Here is a 26803-nt window from a genome sequence, read left to right as displayed (position 1 = left end):
TAGAGAAACATAAATTGTATTTGTATATTATTTTTTTTTTTTTTTTTTGGGGGGGGGGATTTATTTTTATGAATTTTGTATTTCTTTATGGCAATGTATGTATTCAATGTTGTAGTATTTTAAATAAAAGAAGAATGTGTTTATACCATATAGATGCCATCTCTGGTAAATATGCAAGAGTCATTAATGTACAAATTAAAACCTACAAGTATCAACTATTTTTTTTCTTTAAAACTTGATAAAAGCTGATAACAGAACAGTGAAAATGAAGCCAGCCAAATTTAAACTTGACCAATGTTTGTTGGTATTGATCCTTCAATATAAGTTTCAGATCATTTAATTGCGGAAAAATGAAATAAGAGTGCTGAAATGGCAAATTCTGCAATTTTTACATATATAAAGGGACATAACTCAAGAACTGTAAAAGTGACATTTCGAACTTGATTTGTGTTTGATAGTAAAAAGCATTGGGTATAAGTTTTATAACATTTGGTTTCAATTTTTTAAAATAGAAACAAATTTCAGACTGTAGCAAGGAGAGGGGAGGATATAAAAATATCAAAACTAAATTACACAATTAAGATGTCACATTTGCTTGGTTTTGGTCGATTTTTGTTATGCTTTGTCCTTTTTTATCCATAATTATTGTTCTAGTGTTGTTTTGATGGTGTTACAAATCAATATTAATTAAGTTTGATACATGTACCATTATAAATCTGGGTATTATCAAATCTAATCAATCAGCGAGATAAGAAGAGTATATGAAATGTGACAGACAATGTAAACATCAAGCTTAGGTGTACAATGTCAAGCAAATAATTTTTTCCTCGTCCTTCAAATTCGAGTTTCAAACCCTTGTTGGCAGTGAACTTTTAACTACAAGAAACAGTCAATATCTAGAGCACTTAAAGAGATGAAAAGATGAATACACAATCTATATCGCCATAATTAAATTAGACCACTGTATACAAGCTTTAAGGATGTACTTTAACCATATCTTATAAATCAAATATCTCGAAAAGGAGCTCTGTGAGGTATCAATATTTTTATCTTATTGTCCTTCCTTACGCCTATATCACCCTGTTCTGTCACTCAGTAATTCTCGTATCAAGACTTCAAAACCAGACCAGGCATTATCAGCGACGTCTCAATGTGCGAGGAGACTTTATCAAGCTTGCTTTCGTCAAGCGTAAAACTGTCTTAGGGAGATGAAAAAAGATCATTAATAGAATGATAAACAGATAATCGGGTTTTCTACATATAGATATCGTAAAATATCAGCCGCTCGACACAATGTAAAACTTTTCAGCTCGTTTGTTACGCTCACTCGCCCAAAAGGTTCACATTGTGGCTCACGACTGATATTTTACGATATCAATGTGCAGAAAAAAACCAATAATCTATAATTATCTTTATCCTTAACTTAATATACTCTTCCAGCTTATAGTATCAATTTCAAATTCTTGATTTAACCTAAGATCACCTCAGTACATCCTTCAGATGATGATATTTAAGAAAAAAGATTGTGACAGGTTGCTCACTCTGATGCTAGAAGATATGTTAATAAGACTATATCTAGTACTTACTTTTCTTCATCAGTGAGAAGTCTTCCTCTGAGTACATCCAACTCTTCCTTCTTTCGATCCAATTCCACTTGTATTTGTGAACCACTAAACCTTAAAAAGTCCATACAGAATACATTTGGACAGAAATGAAGAGAGAACCAATTGAACTATATAATCAAGGATAGGAAAATAGAAAAATTAGGCATGAGGATTACTAATGTGTTTCTTTTTTACTAGAATGAACATTCTGAAATGCCTGATTTATTGACCATTTATTTTATGTTGAAAGTACTAGTCCCAAAAATAAAGTTTTACTATTTGTTTCAAATAAACTTAATATGATCAAATGAAATAGGGTCAAGATTAGATTAACCAAGCCAGAAATGCATATACACCTTAAAAAACGCAAAAACTTAACATTGAGCAATCAACCCTTCAGATGAGGTTAAGGTAGTTCTTATAAAACCTGCCAGACTAACATGTTCATCAAAAATACTTTCGAACACTATAAATAGTTGACCTTTTGATACAGTATTAGGCCATACTAAAAAATATTTTGGTTTGCCTAAACCCTACCAAACATGGATACAGTGGGTAAGTAGGTAGGCATTTTCTTCTTTTTTTTTAGGAAAAGAGAAATTTATTTATTAGATGTTTATAAGCCTTCATGCCTATCTGAATAAAAAAAAATCACATCAGGAAAATAAAAGATTTTGAGTAGGCAGCTATTTTCAGGGTAGGTGGGGTTAGGGCAAACAACCCTATTCTTTTTTTATGGCCTAAGAAAAAAACAAAAAAAACTCAAATTTAACCACAGAACCATGGAATGAGGTCATGGTCAGATGTCTCCAGCCAGTTGGACATATGCATATTTTCCTCACAATCATTCCATAAACCAAATATAGTAGACTCATTGCTTATAGTTAATGAGATATGGACTTGACCACAAAAACTTCACCTTGTTCACTGTTATATGAAATGAGGTTGATGTCAAGTGAAAACTGTCTGACAGACATGAGAACCTTCAAAGTACACATAAATTAAATATACCTTATCTAAATATCTGCACGTAAATGTACTGTAGACATTTGTTAATGAGTGGTGTTTAGACGAAGTAATGACATGAATTCAGCCAGTTAAGGAACACATATTTGCTAAGAAGGACATGAATGAATGACGTATACAATGAATCTACCTATAGGCATTTTTCTTCTTAACATACCTATAGGCATTTTTCTTCTTAACATACCCCTATGTATTTTATGATATGTGACAAAAACTGACTAAGCATACACATAGATATACTTTCTTATGATAATTTGTCAATATACCTAGTGGTCCTAAAAGGAAGGATCCTTCTTACAATTTGCAAACTAAAAAGTGAATTGCCACAGAATTTGATAATGTATAAGAGACTGTTTTTGCACTCAATTGGGCCATTGCTAATTGGCTATACATAGCTAAATTTCTAAAATTCATAAGTTGCTCAGCTCCTGTCTGGTCCAAGGACACAGTTATCGTCCTTTGGTTTGTGTTGTCTACAAATATAGTCCCTAGTGTAAACAGTGTATAACTTGCATGTTTTATTTGATACACTTTCCCAATTCATTTCTTGATATTAAATGCATGAAATATTAAGTAGGTGATGTTATTACATGTTAAAAAAAAAGGTGCTGAATCTTTATGTTAAGTAGTGATTTGGTCCAGTTCAAAAAGGTCAAACTTTATCACGTCTGAAGCTGTCAAACTGAATTTTACACCCCCTTAACACAGAATTGTCAATATTTTGAGTTAGAGCTGGTAGAAGTTTCTATAATTTTGATATAATTTGACTCACTGGTAATACTCTACACTGTAAAAATCTTTTTGAGAAAGAGCATGTGTGATTTTTTAAATTTGAATTTATAGTCTAAAAGAAATGCACTACTAAATAACTGTGTTCTCGGGCCGTCTCACTTATGTTTTCACAATATCTCCTTTTATTCAATAATTTAAATAAGAATTTGGTCAGATCATGAAGACTAGTTTCATTAAATTTCTTTTCGTTGAGGCTTGGGGTATTTCCTGTGTTTAAATTATACTATTTATAAGTTCAAAACTGGTTAGTGAGAGTAGTTGTTTAACAGGTTCTTGTTGGTATATAATGTGATTAAACAGTGCTAGCTAGAAAAGAGAAAAGTTACTGTGAGCAATAAAACCTATACCTAGAGGTTTTTTTATTGATTATACCAAGGATTTTAGTAAAGAAATGTTTTAATTTGGATGAGCATGGCGAGGGAAAATTTAATTTTATAATAACTTCAAAAGGAGGATGTACAAACAGACAGTTCTAAGAAAATATAAATTACCTCAACCGATTCTCTAAATCTTTCTTTTCTTTTTCTGACTTGATCAGTTTTACATTTACATCTCTGTTTTCCTCCTCCTGCTTTTTAATAACTTCATTAAGATCTTTAATCTTTTTCTCAGCTTTATGTAATTCAGTGGTAGCATTATTGTACCTATCAAATTAAACATACACTCCAACTGATGAGATAATATCACATTTGTTGCCCACATTCTACTATTTTGATTAAAATTAAATCAGTTATTATGGTTGGAAGATCTGTATGACAATTATAGGACACATATATGACTTATGAATATAAAAAAAGAAGATGTGGATGATTGCCACTGACACAACTCTCCACAAGTGACCAAAATGACACAGAAATTAACAACTATAGGTTACTGTACAAAATTAGTTACCGTACAAAATTAAGTGAATACTTTTTTATAATTTTGTCAATTCTGCAATACTAAAATAGGACAGAAAGATGATCAGCCTGAGGAGAGTTCAGAAAAACCAATTGACAAACAATTGTATCACATATGCAATTTACCTGTATTTACTGCTAAGTATATATGATAAATATCTTGAATACAGAAATGCAAAGAAAAACTGCTTTTTTTACTTAAAGAAATTTTCAATCAGTATTTGTAAATTAAGAGGAGTTGCTAAAGTTAACTAATATTTTGTCTCGCTTGTAATTTTGAGAAACGTTATAGATTATTGAAAAATCATAAAATAACACATGGGCTAATACTAACAATGACCACTGCCCTTTCCTCAATCTTGATATCTATATCACTAACGGAAAGCTGAATACTAAAAATTATGATAACAGAGATGATTTTTCATTTCCTATCGTTAATCATCCATTTTTAGATGGTGACATTCCCTTGTTACCATCTTACAGTGTTTATATATCTCAACTTGTACGATTCGCTTGTGTATGTAACAATGTTTTAGATTTTAACGAGAAAAATTTATGTATTACTGAAAAATTATTACACCACGGTATTAGTTATCACAAACTAGTCAAAACATTTACTAAATTTTATCATCGATATAAGGACATCATTCTTAAATAAAGCTCAACATGCAGACTTCTTATACGTTCAGGTATTTCACATCCAATTTTTTATGGAAATATTCTTTATAAAGCACAAAGGTGTCAGTATTCACCTCAGAAACTAACATAACCTTTGAATAGACTTATTAAGAAGGGATATAGTTACGATACTGTTGTCAGGCCATTAAAGATTGCATATTTTGGCGTAAATATTGTTTCACTTATAGGGTCTTTGCATCGGAACTAAACACATTTATTCAAAAACCAGTTGTTGGCATGACACGGGTTATGTTCTTCTCATATATGTTATGATGGTATGATACTAAACCCCTAATGGGAAGGATTGTGCCTGATGTTCATATGATGAAATCATAATCTTTCAGTCAGTTTAATTGAAGTCTTGAACTGACATGTCAGTTAACTGCTAGTAGTCTGTTGTTATTTATGTATTATTGTCATTTTGCTTATATTCTTTGGTTACATCTTCTGACAATAGACTCAGACTTCTCTTGAACTGAATTTTAATGTATGTTTATTGTTATGCGTTTACTATTCTACATTGGCTAGAGGTATAGGGGGAGGGTTGAGATCTCACAAACATATTTAACCCCGCCGCATTTTTGCGTCTATCCCATGTCAGGAGCCTCTGGCCTTTGTTAGTCTTGTATCATTTTAATTTTAGTTTCTTGTGTGCAATTTGGAAATTAGTATGGCGTTCATTATCACTAAACAAGTATATATTTGTTTACAGGCCAGCTGAAGGATGCCTCCCGGTGAGGTAATTTCTCGCTACATTGAAGACCTGTTGGTGACCTTCTGCTGGTTTTTTTCTATGGTCGGGTTGTTGTCTCTTTGACATATTCCCTATTTCCATTCTCAGTTTTAGTTATCATGCTTGTTATTTAGAAAATGAGGTAAATGAAAGGGAATCAAGGTATTTTTTAAAATTGTAGATTTCGGTTAAAAATGCGAGATCTAATCAGGCAAAATATAAATGCCAGTGAAAAAGTTTGAGCAGGAAAATCACTACTGAAATTTTAAATCATGTTTTATTATTCTACTGTAATTTTTTTTTCTCTCAATTATAAACATATTGCAATAGACATAATAGATACTACAGTTTTGTTTAGTATGGTATTTTATATGATAATTTTCCAGCATCACTGTACATTACCTATCTTCAAAATCCTTAATTTGCCTCTGAAGATTATCTGTGTTCCTTTCATCCTCCAACTCTCGTAAACTTGAGTTCATACTCCTGGATCTGAAAATCAATAATAACTATCACTTTCAGTTTTTATAAAGTCCAATAACTTTAGTAGGAACAACTTCATGGAAATATAAGCATCATAAGTTTGTCAAATCACAATATATTTTACTTTAAGAAATAATTCATAGGACTTGAATCTGTAGTGATTTTACCACTGGTTGGCCTTTTATGCTAAATATTTTAACACATGCAAAAGCAGTGGGAGTATGGTTGGAACAGCCAAAACAAATCATTAGTTGATCAGCTGACATACAAGATATTTGTATTTTATAAGGGAATGTATTCAAAGAGAATGTCATATCACTATCAGAATAATAATTTACCATGACCTTACAAGATATTAAAGTTTGTAATTTCAATCAACACTGTCTCTTATTAATTAGTAGTTAATAATAGAATATAACAATATAATATTTTATAGTAGAAGAAATTAGTCTCTTCAATAATGCATCAGGATACTAAAATAAACCCCTAAACTCTGGGGGCATAACTCTAGAAGTTGTAAAGAACAAGAGTCATACCAGTGCCTGTATTGCTCACCTTGTGGTTGATAGAACTTGTTGTGCTGACCATTTTTATACATGTCAGATTTTCTTTTATTGCTTATTTTTTTAGAAACATAAGTCGAAAATTTTTGTTTTTATATATTTCTGTAAGTATGATTTAGCTATCTTGTGTTGTTTGGTTGCTGTATCATTACTATTTAACCCTAACCTCCATGCATTCTCCTTTTACTAAATTTGAATCAAAACTTACTGTAATTGCTTCTCAAGTTCAACAATATCTTTTTGCAGATCATCACGATCATTTTCTACAGATTTTTTCTGAAGCTTGCAAGTCTCTAAATCCTGTTTCAGCTGCATCACTTCATATGTACCATGTTGAGCTGCTCCTGCTACTAGCCTTTAGAAATAAAAATGATGTTTGTAAAGTTAGTATTGTTCTATTAAATTAAAATTATAAATCCACACTTTCCAACTTTTTCATGCTTGATCACTTACATGCATGCAAGATCTAATTTTAATTATTTAATTATTTATTTTTTAATAGATTGAGTGGGTAAGATTGAGAGTCAAGACTTGGAAAGAGGTCAGTCCACTTAATACTATTAGTTATTTTGATTTATCATATATTTAGTACAAAATACAGCTATTTTGTATATCTGATAAAGGTTCGTTTTTCCAGTCTGTATCACTTACCCTGTATCGCATACCCCGTATTGCATAGCTAAACCTGTATCGCATGGTAAAACCTGTATCGCATACCTTTTTTTTTTTTTTTTTTTTTTTTAATATTACATGAAGTCATTTTTTTTTTTTTTTTTTTTGGGGCTTAAGAAAAAATTTCCTCAAAAAGGTCAATTTTTTTAATGACGTCATTGTTTATTATGTAACGTCACAAACGTCAAGTTTTCATATTGTATGTGACGTCACGAACATCAAGTTTTCACAACATTTTTTATGGCACACTTAATGCAACTATAAAAAATACAAAACACTCAAATAAATACAATAATAAACAAAATATTTTTAAAACAACAGATTGTAAGGTAACCCAGGAGCTTCGTATAAATAATTGAGCAGTTATTGGCTTTGAAACAAGACAAAAGTAGAACTGAAGGTAACCCAGTGCTATGGATAAAAAAACAGTTCATGTATTATAATACTCTTCTGTTGAAATATATGATAAAGCGTATAATACATGGCAAAATCCGTATCACATGCTGTATCACCCTCGACCAATATCATCCCTCGGGCCTAAAGGCCCTTGGGCTGATATTGATGTCTCGGGATGATACGACATATGATACGGATTTTGCCATGTATTATTCTCTATGTAATCAGGGATGTTCAGAATTTTTATCAACAATGTTAAATTCCTGATTACACCAAGATAACAAATTCATTTCTTACAAACAATTTAATTACTCATTTTTAAACCAGGATTTAAAACTGAAAAATGGTAATGAACAATTTCCATGTACTAATTTTTATTCATTTAAGCAGCAATCATTGCATGAACATATTATTTCACAATCATTATCAAGACTATTTAATATTCATTTCCTAGGCTATGTTGAAAAACTTGAGATAAGTATCTACTTGGATCAGATCAGACAAGTATGTTATGTTCTTCTCATATATGTTATGATGGTATGATACTTAACCCCTACCGGGAAGGATTGTGCCTAATATTCATATGATGAAATCATAATCTTTCAATCAGTTTAATTGAAGTCTGGAGCTGGCATGTCAGTTAACTGCTAGTAGTCTGTTGTAATTTATGTATTAATGTCATTTTGTTTATTTTCTTTGGTTATATCTTCTGACATCAGACTCAGACTTCTCTTGAACTGAATTTTAATGTACGTATTGTTATGCGTTTACTTTTCTACATTTATTAGAGGTATAGGGGGAGGGTTGAGATCTCACAAACATGTTTAACCCCGCCGCATTTTTGCGCCTGTCCCAAGTCAGGAGCCTCTGGCCTTTGTTAGTCTTGTATCATTTTACTTTTAGTTTCTTGTGTACAATTTGGAAATTAGTATGGTGTTCATTATCACTATACTAGTATAAATTTGTTTGGGGGCCTGCTGAAGGATGCCTCCGGGTGCGGGAATTTCCCGCTACATTGAAGACCTGTTGGTGACCTTCTGCTGTTGTTCTTTTCATTGGTCAGGTTGTTGTCTCTTTGACACATTCCCCATTTCCATTCTCAATTTTATTTTATGATTCAGTTCACACTTTATATATAGTTGCAATGCAGTAAATTGGTACCTTTTAATTGTGTTGAATTTGTTTGTTGTTAATTTTCAAACATTACCTTGATTTAAGTGTTTCAATTTCAAGTTCTAATCTGCCTTTTTCCATCTTAAACAAATCAAGCAATTCACTCTTTTCTCTATCTTTGGTCTCATATTCTGCTTTAGCAATATTCACTTCAGCATTGAAGTGTTTTGAAATGTCTTCTTTTTCCCTAATTACTCTATGCAACTCATTTCTAGCTGAATTTCTCTCTTTTCTTAATCTGTCATTTTCATCCTGGTTCTGTTTGGTTATACCATCAGTACTTATTCTAATAGCGGTTTCTATTTTGTACCTATTTCATAAAATTTAAAACACATTTAAACAATTATGTCTTCCTTTTATCTAAAGCAAGTTAAGAAGGTTGTGAAAGGCATAATAAACACATTTTAGTATTGGAAAATTATTGCTATGATAAATAAAAGTACATATGGTAAAAGGCTTAGCATCTTTTAGATTTCAAAATGTTAATCAATTACATCGGGGCGTAAACCTTGGCTTGTTATTTTAATTAACTAGATACCATTGAGATGGGAGCCATTTCTGTGGGCCCCGCTGTCAATAACGTGGGGTAAATAAGTTGTATGGATAATCTGATATGAAGCATTATTTGAAGTTATTACATAGTCACATGTGTGATTTTATTCTAAGATTTTAAGTTAAAACTGATAAATATTCTCAACTTACTTTCATAGTATAATAGTGATATGACTGCATGATGTGAACTCATTGTTGACTACCCTAAGGTGACTTCTGGATATATGGATTGATGTTAGAACAATATATTTAAAGGTGCTGCCCAATTGATATTTATCACATATTTTTAGAATTATGCCTTCAATATATAATGACCCACCAAAAAAGAATGCCAACTAAATGTTAAAAAAATAAAAATTGCTGAGGGGCTTCAACTTTTTGAAAAATATGGATTTTACTTTAAGAAAAATATAACACAAAGAAGCAAATTATTTCTATCAGGAAAATTGTGGAATAAAATTTGTAAAAAAACTTATACACAATATCGCTTAATTAGTTTACAATTGAAGATCAGCAAAAACTTGGAAATGATCACTGTTAAGAACAACAAACGAATGGACAGACCGACGAACTGACCTTTGACCTAGGATGCATACATTATGACACATTATCTGGTGTTGGTTAATAAATATGTTAAATTGAAAATGTTTGTCAGGTATAAAGTATGCAATAATAACAGCTGTCCTCTCAAAATATAGTGTGGATCAAATTTGTTAGCGATGGACAGACCAACAGACAGACAGACCTTTGACCTAGGAAGTTGTACATACATCATGACACACCCTCTGGTGTTGGTTAAAATGGATGTCAAGTATAATATTTGAAATCATAACGGTTCTCAAGATATAGAGCAGACACGATCTTCACTACAGGACACAGGGTTGTCAAGTGAAACCAAAGTTTTTTTTTACCTTGATCTTTGACCTAGGAAGTTGTACATACATCATGACACCCCCTCTGGTGGTGGTTAAAATGGATGTCAAGTATAAACTTTGAAATCATAACCGTTATCTAGATATGGAGCAGATACAATCTTCACCACAGGACACAGGGTTGTCAACTGAAACCAAAGTTTTTGACCTTGACCTTTGACCTAGGAAGTTGTACATACATCATGACACACCCTCTGGTGTTGGTTTATAAACATGTGTAGTATTAAGTATAAAATCATAACAGTTATCTAGATATGGAGCGGATACGATCTTCACCACAGGACACGGGGTTGTCAAATGAAACCAAAGTTTTTGACCTTGACCTTTGACCTAGGAAATTGTACATACATCATGACACCCCCTCTGGTGTTGGTTAAAATGGATGTCAAGTATAAACTTTGAAATCATAACGGTTCTCAAGATATAGAGCGGACACTATCTTCACCACAGGACACAGGGTTGTCAACTGAAACCAAAGTTTGTTTACCTTGACCTTTGACCTAGGAAGTTGTACATACATCATGACATGCCCTCTGGTGATGGTTAATAAACATGTAAATTATAAAGTATGAAATCATAATGGTTCTCTAGATATGGAGCGGACACGAAGTTAAAGTGTAATGGACGGACGGACAGACAGACGGATGGACAGACGGACGGAGCGATCACTATAGGGAGATCCGCCTAAAGGCGGGCCCTAATAAAAGGGGGGGCCCTAATAATATGCATGAATATTAAGTGTGTTGAATATGGACATGTAACAAGATATTTTTTTCAAACAATTAATGAGATAAAGGGGTTAGATATTCCTCCCTAGTGAAGGTACTTGTGGTAAACATATATGCACTGTCTCTTACTGTTTATGAGACATATTCTGCATGGTGGTGATAATTATAATACATTTATTTTTGAATTTTTTGAAATACTGAGGCTTTTCTACCTCAGGCATAGATTACCTTAGCTGTATTTGGCAGTCCTTTTAGGAATTTTGGTCCTCAATGCTCTTCAACTTCGTACTTTATTTGGCCTTTTTAACTTTTTTGGATTCAAGCATCACTGATGAGTCTTTTGTAGACGAAACGCTTCTGGCGTATACTAAATTTAGTCCTGGTATCTATGATGAGTTTATATATTAATATATTGGTCATGATGACACATTTAAAGATATCATGATCAGTTAAAATTAATAAAAACAATAATTCTGAGAGTTTTATATGTGCTACGTGACAGACCTCAACGAAAGGAACATTTGATGACACACCTTCAAAGAATCTAATTACAAGAGGCTGTCACAACGACAGCTAACAGGATTTATTAACATTTATATGTGTCCTGGCAATATCACAAGAACCATTACTGATGAATGGTGAGAGTGAAAATCGTCATTATTAAACTTGACCTCTATTTTGTCATCAGTAACAACATATTAAAATTTCAAAAGCTTTGGTTGAATGGTTCATGGGAAAATGCACAGACAAGACGGGAAACACCATTTTTCAATCTTTCAAGAACCATAACTCCTGAACGGTAAATGTCAAAATCGTCATTATTGAACTTGACCTCCATTTTGTCATCAGTAACAGCATATTAAAATTTCAGAAGCTTTGGTAGAACAGTTCATGCATAAATGCACGGACACGACTGGAAACTCCATTTTTCAATCTTTCAAGAACGGTGAAAGTCAAAATCGCCATTATTTAACTTGACCTTCGTATAGTTGTCAGTAATAACATATTAAAATTTTAAAAGCTTTGGTTGAACAGTTCATGAGTTAATGCACGGACAACATTTGATTGCCGTCGCCCGGCTGCCCGCCGTACATCCCCAAATCAATAACCGACATTTTTGTCACAAAAATCCGGTTAAAAATTATGTAAGCGGGTGCAGAGATTCAACTTCATTTAAGGAGATCTGGTGAATTTTCTATTCATATTTGAAAAGAGTTTATACTAGATATGACTTTTTGATCAAATCCTGGAATTACTAAGTGTTGAAAACTTGTATTTTAAAAAAACTGTTTACATCCTAGGCCAAAACAGGATAGACAGTGACAGATCTTAAAATGTTTTACACTATGAAAACAAAGCTTAGTATTATGAACCTTGGTACCAGACATCAATAATCCTACTATTTAGGTTAATCAATATTAGTTTATAATAAAATTGAGAATGGAAATGGAGAATGTGTCAAAGAGACAACAACCCGAACATAGAAAAAACTACAGCAGAAGGTCACCAACAGGTCTTACAAGTTTGTTAAATGATTCATTTATGTGCTGGCTCTGCTCTTTCAATGGATACTATGGACAAATTACAATAAGATATTGATACATAGTATTTTAGCACATGAACACATAACACAAAAATTCATCAATAACCAGCTGCACCTCTACATATTGAAATTAGTGCAAGATTAAAATAAAATATTGTTGAAGGACCAGTACTAGTGCATGTCCCCTGTACTTCAAATAGTTATCAAAGCAAGGAAATAATTTGAAAACATTAAAGTAATTGATATTCTATGCTAATATTTTAAGCAGTCATTTCCTGCACTTGTAAAACATAAAAATATTTTGTAACTAACTTAGATGCTAGTGTCAATTCTGACACATTTAATCTGATATAGCTTGTCAAAAGAAATAATAAACTGTAGTGATTATTACTGCTCAACCATTTTTGTTATCATTTTTAATACTTGCTTTTCTTTATACTCCTCTAATTCACTTTTACAAACTGCCAAAGACGCTTTTAAACCTTCATTTTCTGATCTTATGTTCTCAAGACATGTCCTTTCATACTCAAGTCTTTCTGACCTACAAAAATCATGTGATAATGAATTTTCTTATAATTGCAGAATATAAAATTGTACAAAAATACACACACATGAAACTCTTAGGTTTTTCATTTTTGAAAAGCAACTATGTTTTAGATGTAAAATATTCAAAAAAAAATTTGGCTACCATCTTTCACTGCATTTCATGAAATGATTTAGATAGTTGGTTGTTGCAAGTACAGAATAAGTCTTCAATTTTTTTATCTTTCAACCTCTGCACTTGGACCTAATTTGACAAGTCCATCAAATTACAATTGTAGCAATGTTTCACTTTTAATAAGCAAGTAGTGTTGGATATTCGGTTGAAATTACCAACCGATTATCTATTACAATTAGTTGACAGCAACCAACCGACTATCGGTTATAATCGCATCAAAATTCCTTGCCCTTTTTTTTTTAAATGAAATCATGCATTTAGTCTCATTGTACATGTCTTATGTGTCTATTCATACATGTCAACTGACCCGTATTCTGTGGGTGTGACCCGAGATTTTCGCAATGCTGAGGGATCACCTGGACACCCGCCGGGTCATTGAAATAACATGGGAATTCTGAAAATGACCCGATTTCACCAGTATTTCTTTGCCTTGAGACTGATTTCATAAGAAAATATTCCTTTGAAATACCGGCAAATTCGTAATTCTTCCATGAACAGGAAGTTCATCTAGCTAATATGTAAACTGTCAAAATAAGTGACCCATTAAGTGCATGGCTTCACTTGACAGCTTTGGTGTCAAACACACTATTAATTAACACCAATTACCTTAGCTTTAGGTCGTAAATAAATTGCACTACTGTGAAAGTACTTTTATTCGTGGGGTACCAAATTTTCGTGGTTTTTGTGGATGACTTTCATAATCCACGAATTCAAGTGTCCAACGATATAAAACAACCATTGTCCAAATCAAGACATGCAAAGATTCCCATGGGTAGGTTTGACTACTGATATGATCTAGAGAACATAGAATAAGGCCAAATCTGAGAATACTTTAATAACAGTCACAGAACTACAACGGCATGCAGGATTATACTCATTTAATCTTTTATAACCTAAACTGTACAACTTTTGATCTTTTAATTTTCATAAAATATTTATGATCGATGAAAGTCAATAATGCTAAATTCTGAAATTAATGTCCTATAGCAAATATGTGTTATTGTCCATTGAAGTGTAGACAGACATATCGAGGAAAAGACTGATGCATCCTCTGCAACTTATTAAAATAAATCAGGATAGTCATTAAAAGGCTGTAAAAACATACATTGAAATAATATTAATACATACTTCTTTTCCATACTTTCTAATTCTCTTTTTGCTCCTGCCAATGAAACTTTTAAATTATCATTTTCGGCTTTCATTTCTTTGAGAAATTTCATATTTGATTCCAGTTTTGTTAATCTAAAAAAAAATTGAATATTTTAGGGTTAACTAATTCTAAACATTTTGCTAAATGCATTATAATGAGTTTAGATGTTTACTTAATGACCTGAAGTCAAGAAATAAACAACTTTGTTAGATGTCAATTACTTCCTTAGGAGTTGTCTCTGAGTAAAAAGTTTACATGAAAAACTTTTTTTACCATGTCAGCAGTCTAGGTTAGAATGTAGAACCATCAGATGCATTTTTTAAACTGGATACCAAATTGATGATTGTGACAAAATTTTGTTTCAATAGGCTTTAGAGGAGAAACCATATGTAAAATCTAACTGCAAAAAAGTGAAGATGATAGAAGATGGGCAACAAGTTATTAAAAGTTCACTTGAACCTTTTATAATATTATTATAAAAATAAGTTACCTTTCTTGTATTTCAATCTTTTCATTTTCAAGTGAGTATACTTTGTTTCCCAAACGTCCTTTGTCATTTTCTAATTGTAGTTTTTGCTGGACAAGGTTTTCCATTTTTTCATCATATAAATTCTTTTTACCAAGTTGATTGGATTTAAAAAGATTTGATTTCTGTTGCAGTGATTCCAACTTAGCTTTCAAGTCAGATTTTTCATGTTCTAAATGAAGATTGTCTTGCTGCAAATTTTCAATTTCAATTTTTAATTTTTTCTTTTGTTCATCACATCTACAATGAAAAGTTTCACAAATAAAATTAACATTGTTGGCATAATTTAAAAATATTTTGTCTAAAAAATATCAAAATTAATTGATTTGACTTTACCAAAAGGGAGGCGAAATGAAAAAGACATGTCACATATTCTGTCAAAATTTCCTGTGAAATACATTATAATGTTTTGTGATTTTGAAGCAATAAAGAGTGTTCGAGAAAACAAACTGTGTACTTATTTAAAAAGGTATCTTGGTTTTTTTTTTTATTATCAATTGGTTTGCACAATTGTTGGAAATCTGGAAAACAGGATCAAGCTAAATAAAGAAATAATTTTTTTGTAGAATTTAGAAACAGAAACGCCAAAAATCAATCAAAGTTTCACTTTTTGCTACTTAAAGGTCTACATCTCAACAACCGTAAAAGTCATTATCGTGAAAATCCAACTTGACTTTCATCTATAGCTAATCCCAGGAAGCAAGATATCTAAATATAAAAAGATTTGGTGAAGTGTTTTTAAGTTATTGAACAGACACTGTTTGGCAGCAGCACGACCGCCAAGCAACCTTCTGTACATCAACAAATTAATAATCAATTATCTTCCAGAAATCTGGTTAAATAAAAAGGCCCTTAAATTGTGTTTATTTTAAGACTTAAAATCAGAATACTTTCATGAATTTACTTGTGAAACAAGATTGAAGATGATGAAAATCGTTGACCAAGTTACTTCACATATTCCTTACTTCAGACTACTGTAATTCAGACCCAAGATTATCTACATGATAACTAACACTATTAGACAATTTAGAAAAAAATCATGAAAAATCGTGGTTCCTCATTAGAATTTCCACTTTGTTGATAAGGCTATCTAAGACTATACAAGAGGCTGTCACAACGACAGCAAACAGGATTTATTTAACATTTATTTGTGTCCTGGCAATATCACAAGAACCAAAACTGAAGAATGGTGAAAGTGAAAATCTTCAATATCAAATTTGACCTCCATTTTGTTATCAGAAACAACATATTAAAATTTTAAAAGCTTAGGTTGAATGGTTCTTGAGTAAATGCAACAACATGAATGGAAACACCATTTTCTTATCTTTCAAGAACCATAACTCCTGAACGGTAAAAGTCAAAATCGACATTATTGAACTTGACCTCCATTTTGTCATCAGTAACAACATATTAAAATTTGAAAAGCTTTTGTTTAACAGTTCATGAGTAAATGCAAGGACATGACTGGAAACGCCATGTTTACAATTTTTCAAGAACCATAACTCCTGAACCGTTACAGTCAAAATCGTCATTTTTAAACTTGATCTTCATTTTGTCATCAGTAACAACATATTAAAATTTGAGAAGCTTTGGTTGAACAGTTCATGAGTAAATGCAGGGACACGTCTGGAAACACCATTTTTCAATCTTTCAAGAACCATAACTCCTTCACGGTAAAAGTCAAAATCTTCATTATTAAACTTGACCTTTATTTTGTTGTCAGTAACAACATTTTAAAATTCTAAAAGCTTTAGTTGAATGGTTCATGAGTAATTGCACAGTCAACATTTGGTTGCCGCCCGACCGCTGTACATCCCCAAATAAATAACTGACATTTTTGTCACAAAAATATGGTTTATAAAACCTTACTGATTTGAAAGAACACCATACTGTTCTCTTATTGTTACTACATCTTTTACTGCATCTGAGACTTCCAATCTCAGTGTGGCATTTTCTTTTTCTGTATCTGATTTACTGCCAACTCCAATATATCTGAAAAGACAATAAAATGCTTGCACTGTAATAGTGTCATCAAATTATAGTATCATCAAAACATGGTAAGCTGAACATGTATAATCAAGTCTTGAAACTGTTTTTTATGTGAAGTTATATGTTGCACATGTTCTATTAAAATCTTTTTTTTTTAAATTATGAAACATAAAAATTAAATTTATATTCATCAGTTTAATTTTCTGGCCTTACTGTTTTTTGTTGAAAGAATTTGATACAAGCATAAACTTGTTACATACATTTATGACCATATATTGGGTTTTTTTCAATGACAAACAGAAAACAATCTCTGTTCCAATACCCTGAAAAGAGTTATTATGTTTTTTCTTTTTGTTAAGTTCTTGTTTTTTTACATTGTTATTATATTTGAATCTTGCATAAGCATTAACCCTATTTTTTACAACACTGAGTTAAAACTTTTCATTGTATTTGGTACTCATTATACTTGTGTGTTTCAAATAATTATGACGTCTTGAAAGGCTATGCTGTAATGCGTCAAAGCAATAAAATATAACAGCATTTCAAGATGTCATGATTATTTGGACTAAATTCTTGTGATGCATATCAAAGCAAAATTGCTTCATTTTATGGGGACTACAAACCATCTTTTAGAAAGCAAAATAAATTGGATGTGCCGATGATAAAGGTATAGTCCAACTGAAGAGAACATTTCTCCATGTTTTTACTGCTTACAATAAATAGGTCTCCCGGGCGGCAATTACATGTAAAACAGTAGTTGCCAATCAGATATATTTGAGAATTTGAAAATTTTGATTTCTCATACATGCATATATACATGATATAAGCTTTTTATTACACTTGCATACATGGGGAGAAAATATCAGGGACTAAAGTGTCTGTTCTCCCTTGACACCATTTGTGAGTATGGTCTTGAGAAAAGATGATAATCTGCCAGAAGGATAAATGTCTGACCTGTGTTAAGAGAGAGCCATATGTCTTGCATGTAATTAAAAAGACGACCTTATAGATTTCGAAAAAGAACAGGCTATTGTTGCTGAAAAGGGATAAATCTAAGTTGCAATAACTGGTTTCCCAATTAATCCATTAATTAAAAAATAAATATGTTTGAACTAACCTAAATTAAAAGGGGCAGAATCAATTTGCGCCAATTGCAGTTTTGAAAAGGTATTAATAGCGCCACTCTCTTTAATTTTAATGGTATTAATTGCGCCAATAAATGAAATGAAATAGCGCCACATTTACCTGTAAATATTTTTTACTTATAGCATACCTGTACATGTTTTACCTATATCATACATGTAATATAATTAACCTTTCCACATCAGGGGTGGTGTTCTCGAAGCTATCTTAGTTTTAGGACGTGTCCTAAGTCTATCTTATGACAAGTCTTTGTCATAAGTCGTGTTCTTGAAGCTCTCTTAACTTATGGTATATCTCATTTTTCGTCCTAACTAAGGACACCCAATAAGGTGTCTTAAGATCATCCTATCTTCATCCTAGCATAATAAAGTTTGGATTTCGCTTTTTGCTCATTATTTTACATGAAAATGAACATGAAATGAAACGCACCATCGGTTATTAACTTGTATATAAAGAAATTGTGCATGATTTTAAACTTTGAACTTCGTGTTTCACGATACGATTACACTACAAATTTAATTCTCATTTCAAAACAAATTGTTTTCTAGTTTAAATTACAATCCTTTTTGATACAATTACATTGGTAATTATGCCTTTCATTCTATACATGTTATTATAAAATTCATAAATAATTTTATTAAATAATTTCGTCATTAATAAATTTTTCACAAAAAAATTACTTTAACGATTTAAAATTTTGACTTAGGATATGTTTAGGACATCCTAACATAAGATTCGTCTGAGAGAGCTTCGAGACACAACTTAAGAGTGTCCTAAGTCGATCCTATGTCCATCCTAAAATTGGTCTTATCTATGACTTAGGACGAATCTTAGGATTCTTTCGAGAACACCACCCCGATTTACATTGTAACTGAACACTCATCAAATTTAAGTAAACTGACCAAAAAATATTTTTTTAGTTATAAAATATTTTCTCACGAGTCAAAATGTCTGATATACCATTAACAAAATAGAGTCCGATAGAGGAAAACCGGTCATCACTGTTGAAGAAAACAAAGTCCGTCAGGCATTTGTAAGAAAACTGGAGAAATAAGATGGAGATGTACAGTTAAGTCGTGTTGTACTAGGTTATTCACAGATAAAACACAAAACAGTACGAGACATATTTTCAGACTTCCTTATTACATGTAAGTCATGTAGATTTCGTCTTGGTCAGACTTGGTGAAGGAAAATTGCCGGTCCCAAGCCCGGATAAAGGAGAAGGGAAGTCAATCTTTACATTAATAGTTGTTATTTATAAATAAAAATAAGCAATTAGATGATTATTTTATTGGTGCAAATGATACCTATAGTTTTGAAAATTAGGTGGCGCAAAAGAAGTATTGGCGCAATTAAGTTATGGCGCAAATGAGTTACTTTTTGGCGCAAAAAGATCTTGCCCATTAAAACTAAACACCTTCATATATGAAGAACATGTCACAAAAGGGCTTCATAACAAATAAAATTTTTAAAATAAATCCTCCCACCTGCCACATTTTTTCAAAAATTTGGATGAAAATCTAATAATTAATTTTAGTTGGCCTTATAGAGAGTTGTCTTTTCAGCAATCATACTATATCTCCCTAGGTTTTTTTATATAGGTCTCACTATGTAAAATGATTGCTGCTTACAAAGAAACTATTTAACAAAGGGTTACAAATAATTAAATAGATTGATTTATTGATAGATAGATCAGTGCTCAACACATCTCTCAGTATTATTGAATATTGTGTGTTAAATATTATTACTTAGATACCAATTTTCAAGGGTTTTGTGGAAACAGGTGAACCACAAATTAAAATCTTCAACAAATTATATAATTTCAATCAGTTTTGTATACAGAGATTGGCAAAACCATAAAATCAAATATCAATGAATATACAAGTTTTCAGAAATCCACGAAAATAGATAACCACAAAAACAAAAGAATCGACAGTATTTACGTACTGATTGGCTAAAAGAAAATAATTTATAATGTAACTGAATGTTTCAACTTTCACTAATACTGTAACATTCTTATCAATATCAATTTATTAGAACCATACGGCATACCTTGCTTCAGATTCAGATAACTGATTTTTTGTTTCTTCAAGATGCTTCTTCACTCTATCGATATCACTTTGCAATATTGTATTGTCTTCTAAACTGAATGTTAGCCTAATAAATATAAAACATGTTAAAAAATAAAATAATTGTGATCATATTAAACATTAAGATTAATAAGCAAATAAAATATAGTTATATTCCCTTTAAAATAAAATAAAAAGAATATAACAATTCTTCAATAAAGTAGTTGAACATATATCAACATTATATGCAGATTGGCAAAAAAGCAAAATACTGATTGAAAGTGATACATGCAACTTGATAAAACAACATTATTGCAGATCTTATTCTAGCAGAACTTTGTTATTTGAATGAAGCATAACATGAAGAAAAATTGAGTAAATTATTTTTTGTAAATTTTGTAGACTTCTCCTGTGTTTTGTGGTAATAATTATAAGCATGCTGTATAAGTTTCATAGTATTTGGTTGAGGCAAAGTTAAAATGGAAAATAAAATGGAAACCAATTTATGGACAAACAGAGAGACAAAAAATAAAACTTAGTAAATACCCCCTCCTCAACAGCAATACAAAAATGCTAATTCAAAATGGAAAATTACTTATCCATTTCTAGAAACATTACCCACATTTCCATCTTTTGAATTTCTTTGAAAACAAAAAATCAATAAAGAGCTCATCAAATGCAAAATAAATTTACAGACATTTTTAGTCTTAATTACATATATTTTTTTTTTAATTATTTGTTATTGGCTTAGAACTAGCTGACAGTAACTGTAAGTACTCTCAGATAAGAACTAAACATCTTTTTGTTTAGGGGATGTATAAGTACCCGGTCATGTCCACTTTTTTGTTTTAGTTACTAGATGTATTTCAATTTGTTTTTATATCATAAGTTAACTGATTTTTGTAGTGAGTTCTTATGATTTACTGTTACACCACTGTTTCAGGTTAAAGGAGATTTGGCACATTCAAACTAGTTTAATCCACATTCTGTATGAGCCTGTTCCAAATCAGGAGCCTTTAATTCAGTGATTCCTGCTTTTTGTTGTGAATCATATTTGTTTTTCATTCATTATTTTATACATAAATTAGGCAGCTAGTTTTCTCATTTGAATTGTTTTACATTTTGTCATTTCATGCCTTTCATAGCTGACCATAAGGCATGGGTTTTTCTCATTGTTGAGGGCTATACAGTAACCTATTGTTTTAAATTTCTGTGTCATTTGGTAATTTGTGGAGAGATGTTCTATTGGAAATACAGCATTCTCACTTTTCTTCAACTATTTTGAACTTTTTTCTAAGTGAAACCAACTCTATATTCTTCTGGTCAATCTCATTCCTATCAAAATCAACTGTTTTTAACCTAAAAATAAAGATATGTAAAGTGAAAAAGATATTCTACATGCATAAATTATAACCTCACCAAAAAAATTAGGTCACTGTAATAGGGTTTTTAAAGTAATAGTATAGGAGTTGTAGATACTAAATGGGTACTTTTAGTTAAAGCAATGAAAAAGTTGCAGAATTCTGTTCCCCAGTCATCTTGGGGGTGCATAAAAGAATTCAAATAAACTCCACCTTTAATGGTTGATGATGACACATGTCAATCTTAGTTGAATTGTATAAGCACACATACTTTTTAACAATGACAAAACTTTAACACATTTGGACAATACTAATGACAAAATATTGAATATTTATAAGTATCAAAGTATCAAAGTATTATAGTTGTAAATGTCCAAAATTTTCCAAACTTCATTTGTTTTCATTTACATAGACATTGAAAGTTTTGAATAGTGAAGCATGTCCAGTACTTTATTGTCAAAACATCACAGATACTTCTGATGGAAATTCAGATGACAGAAATCTAATAATTTAATTATTCAAATTTACAATCCTCAAAATTTGATCATTTGAAAATTCATTTTTAAGAAATGAAAAAAAAAGTTCTAGGGTCAGGGGGTTTAAACTAGGGTCGGTTGGGTAAATGGAACCACACATATATTTTTATTAAGCCTAAGGAGATTAGGATTTTGGTCAAGAGTTTGGATTCAGATTCAGTAATGTGTTTACTGTACCCTTTTAGGCTAGCTGTATGAATGAATGCACTTAAAAGAAATATTGAGAAGATTCTGTTTCTTGTTTTGTTTCTGATTATTGATTTTGCCTGCCCATAAATAAATTTCTATAATTTAAACTGTTCTTCGACATATAAGAGTACTATGAGAAAATCAAAGTACAAAATGTATAGGGTTTTATTTATGCCTCTTCTTTTTTATTTTTATTGAATGTCAAAATGACAGACCATCGCACTTCAGTGTCCCCATTGCACTTGTGTGTCCCGCATATATACCCTCATATAAATATGAAGCACAACTGTGCAAAATTGCACTTGCCTTCAACCTAAAATTTTAGAGTTTTGTGTTTAAAATAGATGTTTCTCAAAATTTGTGATTTTTTTTAACTGGGTTTACAAAGATTATGATAAACAGACAGATGAACAGACAAAGTGAAAACTATATGGTGCTCCCATCCTCAATTCAATGCCATAATTAGATGCTCATTACAAATTGTTCTGTTTAAATTAATATGGAACTAGTCACATGAACAGAACATTTTGGTATACAGAACATTAATAAAATCATGAAAATGTATAGATATTACACATTTAAACTTGAAATAAGTTAATAACAAACTGTTGTTCAAGTCTGTTCTGCTCATTCCTCAATGCTTCATTTTCTTTGTATAGTTTCTTCTTTTGAATCCTTTCTTTTTCCAGGCTTTCTTGGTCCCTTATAATTAGGAAAGAAAAACACATCATTAGAATATAAAAACATAATCTATTTATTAAGTATGTCTGGTATATTTAAAGGGGCATTGGCTGTCAAGTTTATGTTCATCGATTTGACTCAAACTCTCATATTTGATATATTACATACTTAAATGATTATCCAAATCATAAAAAGTCTTTATATAGTAGTTTAAAAATATATGTTCATCATTGTTTTTACCTTTATATGAATGAGTTTATGTGGATAAATAAACAGACAGATGGATGAACGGATGGATAGATGGACAGACAAAATGAAAGAACAAATTAACAAACAGAAACACAGACCAAAAAACATAATACCCCTAGGTGGGGCATGTTAGGTCCTTGATCTTATTTCTATCATACACTTTTTTCTATATACATGTACAACTGCATTTGCACAGTGCAAACCAAAAGCAACAACACCATTGATTGGTAGACTAATTCTATAGTCCATGTCAGTCAAGTAAGAATTTTTATAATAATGAGAACAAAAGTAATATAATAAATAAAGGATTCACCAATGTCATTGAGGAGTAAAATCCTTTGCAATTAAAAACTATCTAGATCTTGGTTACAATACACCTTATCGCTATTTCTGGCCGACCCGGCTGCTTGAACTTTTGATATCATACAACAATCACTTTTCCATTGTGACGTCAGATATTTTGTTTTATGAAATCAAAATTTTATGGGAACCTGTGCGATATCCTAAATGGCTGACAAATAGCGATAAGTTGTATAGCTGTGTAATTAACATGATTACGATGTGGATTAGTCATGCAAACATGCTTTCTAGTTTCATTTAACATATTAATATACATTCTGTTAAATTTCCATATCATGCAGGTTCTATGAAACATAAAATAAAATAAATTATATGCCTGGGGTATTTACATTTCTTGAATTCAAATGATTACCTAGGCTAATATTGTTCATTTCAAATTTCATAAAATAAAAAGCAATAGTGATGAAATAATATCTCTGACTACCTCTGTTTTAATAAAGCACTGCACTGTCCCTCAACATCCTGCAAACTAGCATTCCTTTCCTTCAGGACCTTAATCTTATTTCTAAGCTCCTCAATTAGTTTCTTTGACTTTTGCTTTTCTATTTCAGCTGAATGTTTACTTTTCTGTAGTTGATTCCTAAGTTCATCTTTTTCACTTCTTATGCTTTCTAACTGCCTACTAATGTCCTCATTTTTTCTTACAACTTTGTCATATTTAACTTTATCTTCATTTCTAGCTTTCTTGTATCTTTGTACTTCCTGTTTGTCTTCATCTATTGCTTTTAATGAATCTTTTAATTTTTCCTCAAAACTGTGGAGTACACATTCTCTATATTATTTCATTTTCTATATTTAAATAATTCAATTTTAGATGGAACGCATCTTCTCATTGACTTAAAATTGGTTTGTTTATCAGCTCAAAGACATAATTTTGTCATGTGACAGCAAAGTCATCCATGTTTTTTTTCAAGATTTACTCCTTAAAAATAGAATTTAGAATGAAATTACTGGAAAAAGGAATGTCTGTAATATTTTTTCTGTCCATTCAAAATAACATTAAAAATGTGGTGCATTCTTCTGAATTACTTACTATGCTGGTTATTCAGTTTGCACCAGATTTTATAACATATTTCTTAATAGACAGAAAAATTATCACAGTTATTTCTTGATTCGAATAATTTATTTTTAAATTTCTTATAATGCTTCACTATTCAAAATTCAGTGCAATGAAATCCCTTTCAATATAGCAAGTCCAGTAGAATTAAATTTTCCTTGGAAATTTTAGAAACTGCACACAATTTAGTATGTTTTGTTAGATTAACAACCATGCATGTCACATATCATATTAAAGTAATAACTTCTGGTATCATATTGATATTTACATAAATCCCCTTAATTTCTATTATATACTAGTTAACAAAAGAAACAATACAAGACTTTTTTTCAAATTCAAGATAAAGTTTTCCGTTCATTTGACCAATACTGAAGGTAGTAATACTTAACCATTATGGAAACATAAAAAACCTATTTTTTTGCATACGTGACATTTTTTCAGGATTTTTTTTTTTTTACAAAATTTACATTAAGGTGGTACCCAACACTTTAACTAAAATTAATTTGGCTCGTTTAATTTTCTTAAAATTTTGACAAAGTATTTACTTTGACCCTTTGACAAAAATATAAAAATTTCAAAAAATTTGAACCAACCGTTTTATCAGAAAAATTACACTGGTTATATAGCAGTTTGACAAAAACTTATTTTGATCTTTGAAAAGCTAAATTTTCCCTTAACAACACAACGTAATTAAAACGTTTAACTGATTTGACAGAGTTATCTCCCTGTAGTGTTAGGTAACACCTTAAACGACAATTTTAAAAACAGAAGTTCCAACTAATAATGCCCATCTCTCATCATATTTCAAAGTCGTGTATCGTTTCTTTTGTTGGCTAGTATAGTTTCAATAGCACTTTCAACTGTTCAAATATTGTTTTCATCATTATCAAAGTAAAATAGACTTCAAAATGTAAAAAATGCCTATTTTTACAGATGTGTGTGAGCACAGTCTGAGTGAGAAATATTGATCAGTACCACATAATTTTAGAGAGCTGTTGTCCATATATAGACTATCTATGAAGGTAATTAAATAATATAGTTGGTACATGCATGTGCCTTTTATTTCTAATTGTAAAAAAAATGTAGAAAGAACCTTTCAATGACTTCACATATTGATACATTTACTGTAACTTCTTACTTAATAATTAAAATACTTTAGCTTTTTGAGTCTTTTTGTTTGCAAATTTCCTGATTTTAAAGAAAGACAAAAATGTAAATGCAAGATTTTTGAACATGTTGAATTTGATAATCAAAATCAATTATAAATAATAATACAGGACATCTTCAATGTTAACAAGACATAAATTATATCAGATGGCAGCATTTTGATTTCTTGTCTTGAATGTCTCCCATATTTGCATTAGGGATTCAAACTTCTAACTGTTCATTCAAAACTGAAAAATTGTCTCATTTTGAGATCTTAATTTGTTCTTAGATACTAGCAAAGGCCTTATTTACTATAAAATGTTGTATACAAATATGTTTATGTGGATAATATATTCAATTCTGCAAAAGCAATGTGTTATAATAGCCAGCCATTTTAGAACTAAAAAGATAAAAAGAATTAAGTGGTGTGATTGCCAATGAAACAGCTATCCACCAAAGTTCAAATGAAGTGGATGTAATAAATAATAAGCAACTGTACTACCCATTCCTTCAACAATGAGAAAAACTGATAATAAAATGTTGACTATAAAAGACCCCAACTTGAAAAATAGCAAACAATTCCAATTTAGAAAATAAATTACAATGTTTTATAAAAAACAATTTTGAAGAAAAAAAGTATGACAGATATGAACCAAAGGACAGCCACTGAACTACAGGAGTCAATTTCACAAAAAAAAACTTACGACAAAAATTGGTCTTAAGGGGGCTTGTGGTTCTAAATAATTTTTTTTATTTAATATGAGATTTTACTAATTTTTCCCATAAATGAACTTTATCTTATACCTGATAGAAAAATAAAATAAAAAAGAGGGGTCACTGATCATTTATGCTCAC

At 30.9% G+C, this 26803-nt stretch overlaps 1 protein-coding gene across 1 annotated transcript in view; it reads right to left on the bottom strand.

Annotated features, from left to right (window-relative positions):
* The window catches only part of LOC134697839 (GRIP and coiled-coil domain-containing protein 2-like), a 65155-nt gene that overhangs the window by 21839 nt on the left and 16513 nt on the right, over positions 1-26803 (bottom strand). The window contains exons 9-20 of the mRNA XM_063560125.1: positions 24170-24499; positions 23062-23157; positions 21636-21728; positions 20353-20457; positions 17038-17160; positions 15133-15408; positions 13166-13315; positions 9054-9329; positions 6987-7133; positions 6135-6224; positions 3914-4066; positions 1587-1676 (exon numbers count right to left, since the gene is read on the bottom strand). Of these exons, the coding sequence (XP_063416195.1) occupies positions 1587-1676; positions 3914-4066; positions 6135-6224; positions 6987-7133; positions 9054-9329; positions 13166-13315; positions 15133-15408; positions 17038-17160; positions 20353-20457; positions 21636-21728; positions 23062-23157; positions 24170-24499 (1929 nt within the window). The remainder of the gene's footprint in view (positions 1-1586; positions 1677-3913; positions 4067-6134; positions 6225-6986; positions 7134-9053; positions 9330-13165; positions 13316-15132; positions 15409-17037; positions 17161-20352; positions 20458-21635; positions 21729-23061; positions 23158-24169; positions 24500-26803) is intronic.

Source organism: Mytilus trossulus, chromosome 14, assembly GCF_036588685.1.
Source record: "Mytilus trossulus isolate FHL-02 chromosome 14, PNRI_Mtr1.1.1.hap1, whole genome shotgun sequence".
Taxonomy (NCBI): domain Eukaryota; kingdom Metazoa; phylum Mollusca; class Bivalvia; order Mytilida; family Mytilidae; genus Mytilus; species Mytilus trossulus.
This window is presented reverse-complemented; position numbering and strand designations above follow the sequence as displayed.